Source organism: Ctenocephalides felis, unplaced genomic scaffold (genome assembly GCF_003426905.1).
Source record: "Ctenocephalides felis isolate EL2017-DRISC unplaced genomic scaffold, ASM342690v1 CF-g0.4_SCAFFOLD_01886, whole genome shotgun sequence".
NCBI classification, from domain to species: Eukaryota; Metazoa; Arthropoda; class Insecta; order Siphonaptera; family Pulicidae; genus Ctenocephalides; species Ctenocephalides felis.
The window spans coordinates 4,146,521-4,159,183 of record NW_020538040.1 but is presented as its reverse complement, the minus strand read 5'-3'; the positions used below and the strand labels follow the sequence as shown (position 1 = coordinate 4,159,183).

Sequence of the window (12,663 nt, the reverse complement as noted above, 5' to 3'; positions counted from 1 at the left end):
TAATTTCAGATTTTTTTTTAAATTTTGGGAAAAAACATTTTAATTTTAGTATTTGTCATTTATATATATATATATATATATATATATAGGGTACGGAACCCTTTTTCCTCCACCATTCGAGTTATGATTGATAAAATAATCGAAATAAAAGACACTTTTATTAACTTGCATTTCAAGAGTAGAGAGATAGGAGGAAGTCGTACGCGAAATCCAATATTGCCTCGCGATACATTATATATATATATATATATATATATATATATATAATAGTTTCATATATACAGTACACGTATATATATTTATAAGTCGCATTATTGGAAAATCGTGACGCCCGGCAAAAGCAAGTGCACATGTCAAAGAGGAAAATTTAATAAAGTTGAGCATTTTCCAAATCACATTTTTATCACTCCAGAGAGAGAAAAATAAAAGAATTGGAATAATATCATTCTGTCTGTCTGTTTATATATGTGTGTATGTGTATTTGAATACATTTGTTTATTATTATTGTTGTTATTGGTGCAATGGCTAAAGGCCAGGTTCCCGGAGTAAAAACGCCACTTTTTATGTACCCCTTTTACTTGAAACTGAAAAGAAAAGAAGGAATCTACTGACTAATAAAATGATTTTTGACGTGATATAAAGACTCTACTGACAAGTTAATGCTATAGCCATCCAGAAACATTAAAAATACCTAACGTATTTAATAAAAGAAGATCCCTAGATCACGAAAAATAAAAAAAAAGTAGTTTTCATGAACAAAATAAAAGGTACTAAAATTGTACTAACCAGTAATAGAAAATAAGACTCTACTGTTTACCAAAATAATTCTAGACCAAAAAGAAAATAAAGTACTGCTAAGTAAATAACATTCTTAAAAATTGAATAAAAACTCTTCTCTCGATTTCATTAGAAAAACTTAAGACAAAAAAACTTTAGTCGAGCAAATTAAATATTAGGTTGTCAAATATCTCCCTTCCGCTTTTTTGCTCTTGGTTTATAATACAAAAAGGCGGAAGGGAGATATTTGACAAGATTATAACTCAAATTAATCTCTATTGACGAGTATACTGAATATAGATCCAAAAAATCAACTAGTGGGGTGCATGTCATCGTGCCTTAAAGCAAATTGCTGGAACTTCCCGTACCGTATTGAAGTATTCGATAAATAATAAATATTTTAAAATAGATTATTATAATTACTGAAAATTATACAAGTTTACAGAAAATTAAATAAACAAAACTTCATAAATCAAATTCAAAAATGAAGAACATTGTCCAATATTTATTAGAAATATATAAACTGAATATAACAACAAGTATATTAGTGAGTTTAGAACTTTAGCTGGTAATAAAATTAAAATTCAAATTATTTTCGATATAAAAAAACTTTCTTCAAATTGTTTCGTCAAGACAAGCCAAAAGTTTTTTGAATCATTCAATTTGGATCCTAATTTCTCTCAAAATATGCCATTTTGTTAACATTTACCTCTGTATCTTCGAAATGGCTGAACCTGCCTTTGCCAAAAACTAATCACCGCTTCTCTCGATCATTTACAAATTGAATGTTGTTTAGATCATTCAAATCGGATGCTCTGTTCTCTCAAAAACTCGATTTGTATTTGCTGCACTCTTTGCTCTTTTTCTCCGTAACTACTGGAGCTGCCCCTGTCAAAAACTAATCAGCACATCTCCCTATCGATGGGGATCGAATGTTTTTTTAAACCATTCAAATCGGTTGATCCGTGCGCCCGAAAAACGTGGATGAAAAATGCGGACATACAAAACACCCACACACACATTTTTTTCTGAGGTATGCCAAAATGTTCAGAAACCTTCAAAACGTGAAGAAATGTAAAAATTTTCAATTTCGATTTTTGGACAATTACAATAACTTACCCTACGGGAAGTTAATTATATTTTTATAATAGCATTAAAAATATGTAGAAACATTTGAAAACAATAATATAATTGAAGTCCGTACTTCAAATATGACATGATCGGTTTGTCATTGTAATTGATGAACTGCTGAACCAATTTTAAATTCGAAATTCAAAAAACTTTCGGCTTCAGAGTTACCTTGTTATTAAGAATTAGCTTTGCAATAGGCCTATTTATTTAAGAAAGTTTAATTCATTAGTTTTACAATTTTTTTTAGAATAAATTATTCAGAATCTAGTGAGTTTTATTACCAGCCACAGCAAAGCGTGGCCGGTTTTACTAATATATATAAATTGAATTTTACCTTATACCAGAAAAAATGATCTGCAATTAATTTATGACACATACCTGTAACAAAAAGAAATATAAATTAGAATATACATGAGTAAGTTAAAGAATAAACTTGCAAATTCCCACGAGGACAAAATAGGACTTTACGGATGACTAAACCAATTTTCAATAAGAAAAAAATATGAAATGTTAAATTGATTTTACACGCAAAATTAAGAATTCTTATTCAAACGTCCTAGCAAATTCAAATCTCAACTTCACTTCCACCTAAGTGGACTCTACTGACAAAGAAAAAATTCTTAAAATTAGAATGGAAAATTACTTTACGGACAACTAATGTGAATAACTACACGAAAAAAAGTACTTTACAAACAAAAAGACTGATTTTCTATGTAAAAAAAGAACTCTACTAAAAAAGAACTTTAGAGACGAGTATGTTAAACAGCGTCCTAGAAAAGTAATGGAAAACTATATAAATCTATATAGTTTTCTCGTGAGTAGAATTTTTTTCCTTCATATGTGGATATTTAGTTAGCTCGTCAGTAGAGACCCATTTCATGTGAAAGATTGCTATTTAATTAACTCGTCTAAAAAGTTTACTTTTTATCTGATTTCTACTGAAAAGTCCACTTTTCATCTGAATTTGCTTGTCAGTAGAATTCTCTTTTATGTAATAGAATTTTTTAACTTCCCGTAGGGTAAGTTATTGTAATCGCCTAAATATCGAAAATAATTTTATTTGCAAATCTTCACGTTTCAGAGGTTTCTGAACATTTTGGCATACCTTAGAAAAAATTGATATGTGTGTACACATATACCCACACATGTGGATACAATTTTTATATCAGACACCACTAGTTAACTTACCGTAAAGAAAGTTATTGTAATCGTCCAAAAATCGAAATTGAAAATTTTTGCATTTCTCGACATTTTGAAGATTCTGAACATTTTTAAAGAGCATACCTCAGAAAAAATCGATGTGTGTGTACGTGTGGACACAATTTTACGTTCATGTTTTTGGGCGCACGAATCAACTGATTTAAATGGTTTGAAAAACATTCGATCCCTATTGATAGGGAGATGTGCTGATTAGTTTTTGGCAAAGGCAGGTCCAGCCGTTACGGAGATACGGAGCAAAAAGTGCAGTAAACACAAATCGAGTTTTTGCGAGAACGGAGTATCGGATTTGAATTATCTAAAAAACAATCAATTTGTAATGATGGGGAGAAGTGGTGATTAGTTTTTGGCAAAGATAGGTCCAGCCGTTTCGGAGATACGGAGCTAAATGTGCATAAAATGGCAGTTTTTGAGAGAACTAAGCATCCGATTTGAATGATCTAAAAAACTTTCTGCTTGTGTTGATGATTGCTTTTGGGTTTTTATTGTTTTTTTTTTAAAAAAAAGGTTTGTATGTCGAAAATAATTGAGATTTCAATTTCAATTCTGGCAAAAGTTCTAAAGCTCACTTACATACTTTATACAAATAATTTCAACTTTGCAATTCAGTTTATATAATTCTTATAAATATTGAGCAATGTTACGCTATTTATATAATAATCTCTTTGAAAAGATTTAATATTCTTTGAATATTTCATTACGGTACGGGAAGTTCCAGCAATTTGCCTCAAGGCACGATGCCATACACAGCTAGTTTTGGAATTGTTTATACACCCTTTTTGAAATGGTTTATATATCTTTTTTAAAATTGTTTATATACCTTTTTTGAAATTGGACGCCCGTTTTTAATAATATTTATTTGTCGTCGAGAATATACTGTTAAATCCTCATAGGACTGAAAAACTTATAAGGAATCATCAAACTTATCACGATTTATTTGTCTAAATGTGATTTCCCTGTCTTTTCCATGCGATTTTGAATTATTATTTAACGTATATATTTAACGAATAAATCTGACAACTAAAGAAAGCAAAATCTTCATTGTAAATGAACCGGAATATACCATGATGTGCATAAATTAAGATTTATGTATAATGTCATAATTATTTGACAAAATATCCATACATTGAAAGTGACTTGAAAGTTACATAAAAAGTTAATGTGCAACCTCAATATCGATATAGCTTACGATTGTATCGACTCTATCGTTTCCCTCACACATCCCCAGTTGGATGTGCTGTGGCGGTGTTTCATAGGTGTATTCATTACGCCGCAAACGACCATCGCCACAACAACCGCCACCGCCACCGAATCCTAAACCTAAATAATGGCCTAGAACATTACCCAAGTAAATTTAGGCAGTCCTCCTCCCTTCCAAAGAAAAGTAGTATAGTAGACGATGAGTGAGTTAATTCTCTTTTCTGTCCGTCCATCTATCCATCTGTCGTCGTAAATGGACGACGAAACAAATAAATAACTAGCTGTAAGTGGAATTCTGTCTTAAGGCAATTAAGGCATCGTGCCTTAAGGCAAATTGCTGGAACTTCCCGTACCAAAAATTATTATTTTTTTAAAAACGATTAACATTTTTGAAAAAAATTTACTTCGAAAAAATAAGATTTTTGAGAAACTATAAATTAAACAAAAAATTACTTTTTTTTGAAAAAAAAAATTTTTTCAAAAAAAAATCTAATTTTTTTTTTTTTTTAAATTTTTTTTGGAAAAAATCGTACTGCTTTAACTGCATAGAGACAAAATGTCAAAGCGCGTAAGCGGCGCGTCGCCGTCTAACGAATAAATATTGGTACGGAACCCATAGGAATGCAAACAAATTTATACTTATTGTTACAATCTCTATAAAATATCTGATGATTTGATGTGCATATGTCTAATGATCATTTTTGACCGCCAAATGGCATTTTTTTTTACTTTTTTTTGTTAGATCTCCGAAACCGCTAGACCTGCCCTCATGAAAATTTGATCAATTCTTCATCTTGTCAATAAAAATCAAATGTTTTTTGAATTATTAAAATCGGACGCTCCGTTCTCTTAAAAACTGAGTTACCGTTTTCGGCACTTTTTGCCCCGTATCTTTGGAACGGCTGGACCTGCCTTCGCCAAAAACTAATCAGCACGTCTCCTTATCAATACGAATCGAATGTTTTTTGAATTATTCAAATCGGTTGATCCGTGTTCCCGAAATCGTCGACGAAAATTTGTATCCGCACATACATACACACACGTACATACATACATACATACACACACACACACACACATACACACACACACTCACACACACATACATCCATTTTTTCTAAGGTATGCCAAAATGTTAAGAAACCTCTGAAACGTAAAGATATATAAAAATTTTCATTTTCGATTTTTTTGCGATTACTATAACTTACCCTACGGGAAGTTAAATAGTGATATATTATATAGATATAGGCATAGGTATATAAGTGTGTATATATATATATATATATATATATATATCACGTTATTTTTTGGCCAATACGTCGTCTAAAAAATATAAATAACTAGCAAACCCGACGAACTCCGTTTCGCCACCAGATGGTTTTGTGAGAAAGATGAAGAAATTTTTTGTTTGTTTTATATTTGAAAAGGAAAAATGTGATTTTATTATATACCAGTCATGAATTTATTTCGATTACAAAAATGAAGTGTTTTTAGTTGAACTTCTCTAAGTAAATGAAAGTGAATCCGCAAATTGTTCGTTTCATTGAAGTGCTCTTTGGGTAAACCACATTTTTTGTTTTTTGGTCTGACGTTAACACAAACAAAGCGGATGGTTTTCCAACTCGTGAATAGGCAACGTATAACTGCCCATGTGAAAAACAATGATTTTCTAAATAATCTATTTGAAATTGAAGTCAAACGGAAGACCAGTCGGACTCATTGGTATGTCACCAAATCGCCAGCAATTTTTGATTGAACGGTGAAATTCAGTGAGTGTACATCATTATTCTTTGCGGCAAGAATTGCTCGTTGACTTAATTACAAGCATAGTTCTGATAATTCTCACTAATGTCATTATTCAAATTTTTATTTACGATGCCATGTACCACTAATTTTCTAGCTATAAACCTTGCGGAGCCCGAGACCTTTCCAACGAATGCATTATTGTCAAAATCGGTTCGTGCGTTCTGGAGTTATATCGTCAGGAAGGAAAACTCGACGTATTTTTATATATAAGTAGATATTAGAGAGAATACAATAAATGTAACATGAATAAAAATTTCTGTTAACTTCTGTAAATTCTCAAATTCTCAAATTCTCAAATTGTCAAACTGTCAAATTGTAGAATTTGAAAAATGAGTTAAAAATTGAGTATTATTTCAGATTTACAAATGTTTATTAAATTTTAATAGCTATCGAATAATAATGATGAATAAGTTCGTTTATTTACACAAGAAGAATTTAGAAAAATAAAAATTTATTCAGCAAACTTCTTATGATCAGTATTTTATTCCATGAATTATATTTTTAGATTTTTAATATTGAAAGTATGATTAAATTTTTCTATGTGTTCCGAAAACATTGCTTTGTATTGATTGCGATTTTTTGAGGTAAATACATGCTGCTTCACTGTTTTACAAATATATTGTGAGTTTTCTGCAATGGAATATTTTACAATTTATTACTACATGATTTAAAAAAAAAAATTTCTGAAGAAACAAAAAAATGTTCAAGATGTTTTAATTTAAATGTAATATAAAACTAGTTGGTATTGGTATTTTGCCTTAAGGCAAGTTACATGAACTTCCCTATATGTGTAAATAATCGACTTAATCAATAAAAAATAAATTAATTTATGAGACATTAAAAGTAATCCGAGTGGATTTATTACGCATAAATGCAAACAAACGAATACTTAACGTACTCGGAGTATCTTCTAAAAGCAAATTTTCAAAAATCAACAATTATTATAATTGAACCAGTTTTTTTGTAGGACTTTAATGGTTTAGTATGTGCATTGAGACCAAGTACTCTATATATACCAAATAAATCGTCCAAAAACTACTCATTTTCTCAAATTTTGATAATTTTTTAAAATTTAACTAGTTGTAAGATCGTAATATTTTAATATGTTTTATAAGACCATAATGTATATCGCTAAAAAAAGTTCCATAAAAATCGACTCAATTATTTTTTCAACAGTTAATTACAAGAAAACGGCCCGGTAGATTTTCACCTAAAACTAATGAGTATCATTCCCAGTTAATATCTTTCGAATAGTTTTCGATTTGTGAAAATCGATTCGGTAGTTTGAGCCTAAATGTGGACGAAAAGTTTAACCATTTTTTTCAAATTACAAGAAAACGGCTCGGCCAATCGTCGCAGAAAACAAACGCGTTTTTGAGAAAAGGTCGATTTACGGCAAAAAATCTTTTCACACACACACACACTTTTTCCAAATGTTGGTCTCATATGATTCAGAATGACTTAAAACGTTGAGAAAACATAATCGAATTTTTTGATAAAAACATAAACTTCTCCTTCAATTGAAGTTAATCATGTCAAAATTAAGTTTGATTGTCAGTAGATTCCTTTTTTCTACTTTCTAGGTTGCTATTCTCTACTAGGCTTGCTGTCAGTAGAGTCCCTTGTTCTTCCCATGTCAAAAACCATTTTGCTCGCCAGTAGAGTCCCTTTTCCACGCATGTGGAATTAAGTTTGCTCGTCAGTAGAGTCCTTTTTTGTATATTCAAGATTGCTATTTTTTTAGTTTGTCAGTAGAGTCCCTTTCTCCACTTATGTCAAAATACATTTTGCTCGCAATCAGTATTGATAAAGAAACGTGCTGATAAGTTTTTGGCAAAGACAGATCTAGCGGTTTCGGAGATCTAGTAAAAAAGATACAAAAAGTGCAATTTAGTGGTCAAAAATAATCATTAGACATATGGACATCAAATTATCAGATATTTTATAGAGATTTTAACAATGAGTTTTTGTTTACATTTTATGGGTTCCGTATCATCGTTTGTTAGACGGCGACACGGCGCTTCGTGTCTCTGTGCAGCTAAAACAGTGCGATTGCTTTAAAAAAAAGTTCAAAATTACCAAAATACTTCAAAATAAAGAAAATATTTTTTTTTCATAAAGTCTTTTTCCGAAGAAGACATTTTTTTCAAAAATTTAAAATTTCTTAAAAATCTAATTTTTGCAAAGATTTAAAAAGAAAATTTCATCTCATAAAAAAATAATTTTTGGTACAGAAAGCACCAGTAATTTGTCTTAAGACACACCACTAGTTTGAATTATTCAAATGCCATACACCACTAGTTTGAATTATTCAAATCGAGTGATTCGTGCTTTGAATAACGTCGGCAAAGAATTGTATCCGCAAATACATACATACACACACACACACGAACACACATCCATTTTTTCTAAGGTATGCCAAAATCGTCAGAAATCTTTGAAACGTAAAGATATAAAAATATATAAAAACATCATTGTTTATTTTTTTACGATTACTATAACTTACCCTAAGCTTAGTTAAAAATGATATCCCACTTCACAGCAAATACAAAAAGAATTCTACTGACAATTTGAATCACAATAATACAAAACAGTTATCTAAATTTCTATCCAACTACTCGCCAACAGGGCACCGCAAAACCTATTATTTTAATTCCCTACCTCTCTTGGCAACATAATATTTCGAATAATGATCATTAACAACAAACAAACAAACATGAGAACAAACAAACGAACTCTACTTCGACCTTTTCAACCCACCTCGTGTAATTCTATTCATTCAGAGTTCGTTCGGCGTCAAGTCAGTCAGAGAGGTAACTTTTTGCTCTACTGACCCATCGGATGGGTTCGGACGAACGACCAACCAACCCATCTCTCCCACTTTAACCCATTCTCTTTAACTCGCTACTGTATTTGTGGAAAGGTGAGATAGTGAGTTTGTGCTATTGCTGTAGGGTTGTGGAGAGGAATAGTTGAAATAATCGAAAATCAGTATAACATGCTGCGCATGTATCACTTATCCCTTCTAAATGCAATTTTAAAGTATACCGATTTGTTCCAGTACCTTATTATGTTCAACAATATTATAGACTATCTAATTTTACACAAATTTGTCGAATATTTCATCAAAATCGCACGTACCGTTCAGGAGTTACAAGAGATTTCTTCAGTAACTGCACATGTTCAGGTAAAGCCGCGCGCACTGTAAATAGTACAGTGGGCCGAATGGGCAAAATATTTTTATATGGCAAAAACTGATGTGGGGTATTAAATGAAAGGTCTCGACGAGCACTTTAGAATATCAATGTGATATAAACAATTTATATTTCCTAAAGTTAAATTAATTTAGAAGTTAAATTTTAAATATTAATTGCTATTTTTTTTTCAAAATCAAGATTTTCCAGAAAAATTTAATTTGCACATCATTCATATACAACAATTGGTATAAATGGTCTGAGGGATGAAAAAAATTAAACACAGTTGGCTATAGTATACCAAATACCAATCCAAGATATAGTTGCCTATACAATAAATAAACTATATGAAAACAACGTTGTGGTATAAAAATTAGTATAACATGTAATATTTATTTGTTTCAAACGCGATTTTAAAGTATATCAAGTTGCTCCAGACCGTTATGATATTAGACAATATTATTGGTTATTCAATCATGTACAAATTTGTCGAATATTTTATTTAAATCGGACGCACAGTTCAAAAGTTACAACAGATTTAATAAGTAACTGCACACGTGCAGGTGTAAAGCCGCGCGCACTGTAAATAGTACAGTGGGCCAAATCGGTCAGAAATGTTTTTTATATGGCAAAAACCGATGTGGGGTATCAAATGAAAGGCCTCGACGACCAGTATACGAATATCAATGTCAAAAGTATTATATATTTATTGTATTAGTTTTACCACATAAATGATCTTAGAATGATCTTGTTAACTTCCCGTAGGGCAAGTTATAGTAATCGCAAAAAATCGAAAATGAAAATTTTATATATCTTTACGTTTCAGAGGTTTCTGAACATTTTAGCACACCTTAGAAAAAATGGATGTACAGGCGGTCCTCGACTTACGTCGTTTCGATTTACGTCGTTTCAAGTTACGTCAAACAATGTTTTGACACTATTCCTCAAGCATACGTCATTTGTTTCGATTTGCGGCATATAGGAGAATTCACTTGTCGCATGGTCTGTGTCCGTGAGGGGTGCGGGCGGGGCGCCGTGTCGTCTCGTGCGGGAAATATACCCCGCAAATGTCGCTGATTTTGTTTAGTACATTCAGGGACAACGGACAATCAAGACGTAATAAATTAGTTTTTTTGCATCTTTGACAGTTTTTGTGTTTACATACATATTTAAGTGAATTTTAAACAATGCCACCTAAACAAGACAGTAATAATAAGTGAAGAAGAGAGTAAGAAAGTCAATTACAATGGAGGTTAAATCTAAGATTTTAAAACTCAAAGATCGCGGTTATTCGACTTCATCTATTGGACGAGAACTTAATTTATCACGCACGACGGTACAAACAATATTGAAAGATAAAGAAAAACTCTTAACAGCTCTTCCTTCCGTCTCTTCAAACAGCACTATTATACGCAAAGGAATGCTTTAATTTATGAAATGGAAAAACTGTTGTACAATTGGATTCAAGATCAAACTCAGCGACGGGTTCCTCTAAGTTTGGCTATTATACAAAATAAGGCGCTGAGTATCATCAACACACTGCAAAATAAACGTGGCGAGAATAATAGTGACGAATCAAAATGTTTTTCTGCCAGTCGCGGATGGTTCATGCGCTTTAAAACGAGATTTCGTTACATAACATTCGAGTGCAAGGAGAAGTTGCTAGTGCCGATCATGTGGCTGCTCAGAGTTTTCCTGGAATATTAAAGGAAATTATCGAAAGTGGAGACTATTCGCCTAAACAAATTTTAACGTGGACGAAACTGGTTTGTTTTGGAAAAAAATGCCCTCTCGTACTTTTATATCACAGGAAGAAAAGTCTATGCCTGGATTTAAAGCGGCTAAAGATCGTTTGACGTTGTTATTGGGTTCGAATGTTGAAGGTGATCTTAAATTGAAACCCCTTTTAGTTTATAGGTCTGAAAATCCTCGAGCTCTCAAAAATTACGTCAAGAGTACTCTTCCAGTTATATGGAAGGCTAATCCAAAGGCATGGGTTACATCAATACTTTTTGAAGAATGGTTTACTAAGCATTTTATAACTGAAGTGAAACAGTACTGTTCAAACAATAATTTGGCTTATAAAGCTTTACTTATTTTGGACAATGCTCCCGGCCATCCTGTGCGTATTGCCGATATTGATCCTCAAATCAAAGTCGTGTTCCTGCCTCCCAACACCACTTCGTTGTTACAGCCGATGGATCAAGGAGTTATCGCGTCTTTTAAGGCCTATTATCTCAGGAGAACTTTTTCACAGGCTGTAAAGGCTAATGAAAATGATGGCATGGAGCTGAGAGATTTTTGGAAAAGTTATAATATCCTGCAATGCGTAAAAAATATTGCTACTTCATGGAATGAGGTGACACCCAACAATTTAAAAGGAGTGTGGAAAAAGTTATGCCCATTTTTTTTGAGCCATCTGAAAGTTCTACATCTACAGATCAACCAAATGTCGATGAGATCACAACTGACATTGTTCATTTGGCTAACCGTTTCCCTGACATTGCAGTTACTACTGATGATATTGATGATCTGTTAAGCTCACATTCGCAAGAACTGACTGATGAAGATCTTATTGAATTGGAGGCACAAGTACAAAAGGAAGCACTCGAGTCACAAGAAATAGCTTCTTCTATTAGTGACTCTGAAAAAGAACTTACACTAAAAAAACTTTCCGTAGCCTTTGCAAATTTGAAGAATGCCATGAAAATTTTGAAGAAAATGATCCTAATTTTGAGAGAAGTTTTAACGTTAATAACAAAATTTGTGCAGCCTATCACTGTTACCAAGATCTGTATGATAGCAAGAAGAAAGAAGCCAAGCAATCTAGAATTGATAGTTTCTTTAAGCCAAAAGTTTAATTTATTATTTATCATTACATATGTATAAGTTTTATAATTATTATTAAAATTAATAACACACAAATACCAAAATAACTAGCAATTTCATAAGTGCATAATATATAATTATTTTAAGAACTTACTTTTAATAATAAAGTACGTCCTTTGTTATAAATGCAGTTTTTTATTATTTCGAGTCCGTGTGGAACCTTACCCTTGAGTTTTACATGTAAACATATGAAAAAATATGTCTCGACTTACGTCGTTTCGATTTACGTCGCGTATTTCGAGAACCTAACATGCCGTAAGTACGAGGACTGCCTGTATATGTGTGTGTGTGTATGTGTGTATGTGCGTGTATGTGTGTGTGTGCGGATACAAATTTTCGTCGACGATTTCGGGAACACGGATCAACCGATTTGAATAATTCAAAAAGCATTCGATTCGTACTAATAAGGATACGTGCTGATTAGTTTTTGGCGAAGGCAGGTCTAGTC

At 32.0% G+C, this 12,663-nt stretch overlaps 1 protein-coding gene across 1 annotated transcript; it reads left to right on the top strand.

Annotated features, from left to right (window-relative positions):
* The first annotated feature begins 11,109 nt into the window (after positions 1-11,109).
* On the top strand, positions 11,110-12,187 carry LOC113378479 (tigger transposable element-derived protein 1-like). Its single transcript, XM_026619012.1, has 3 exons — positions 11,110-11,685; positions 11,742-11,964; positions 12,099-12,187. Exons 1-3 carry the CDS (start codon positions 11,110-11,112, stop codon positions 12,185-12,187), a joined length of 888 nt encoding a protein of 295 aa, XP_026474797.1.
* Positions 12,188-12,663: the final 476 nt, after the last annotated feature.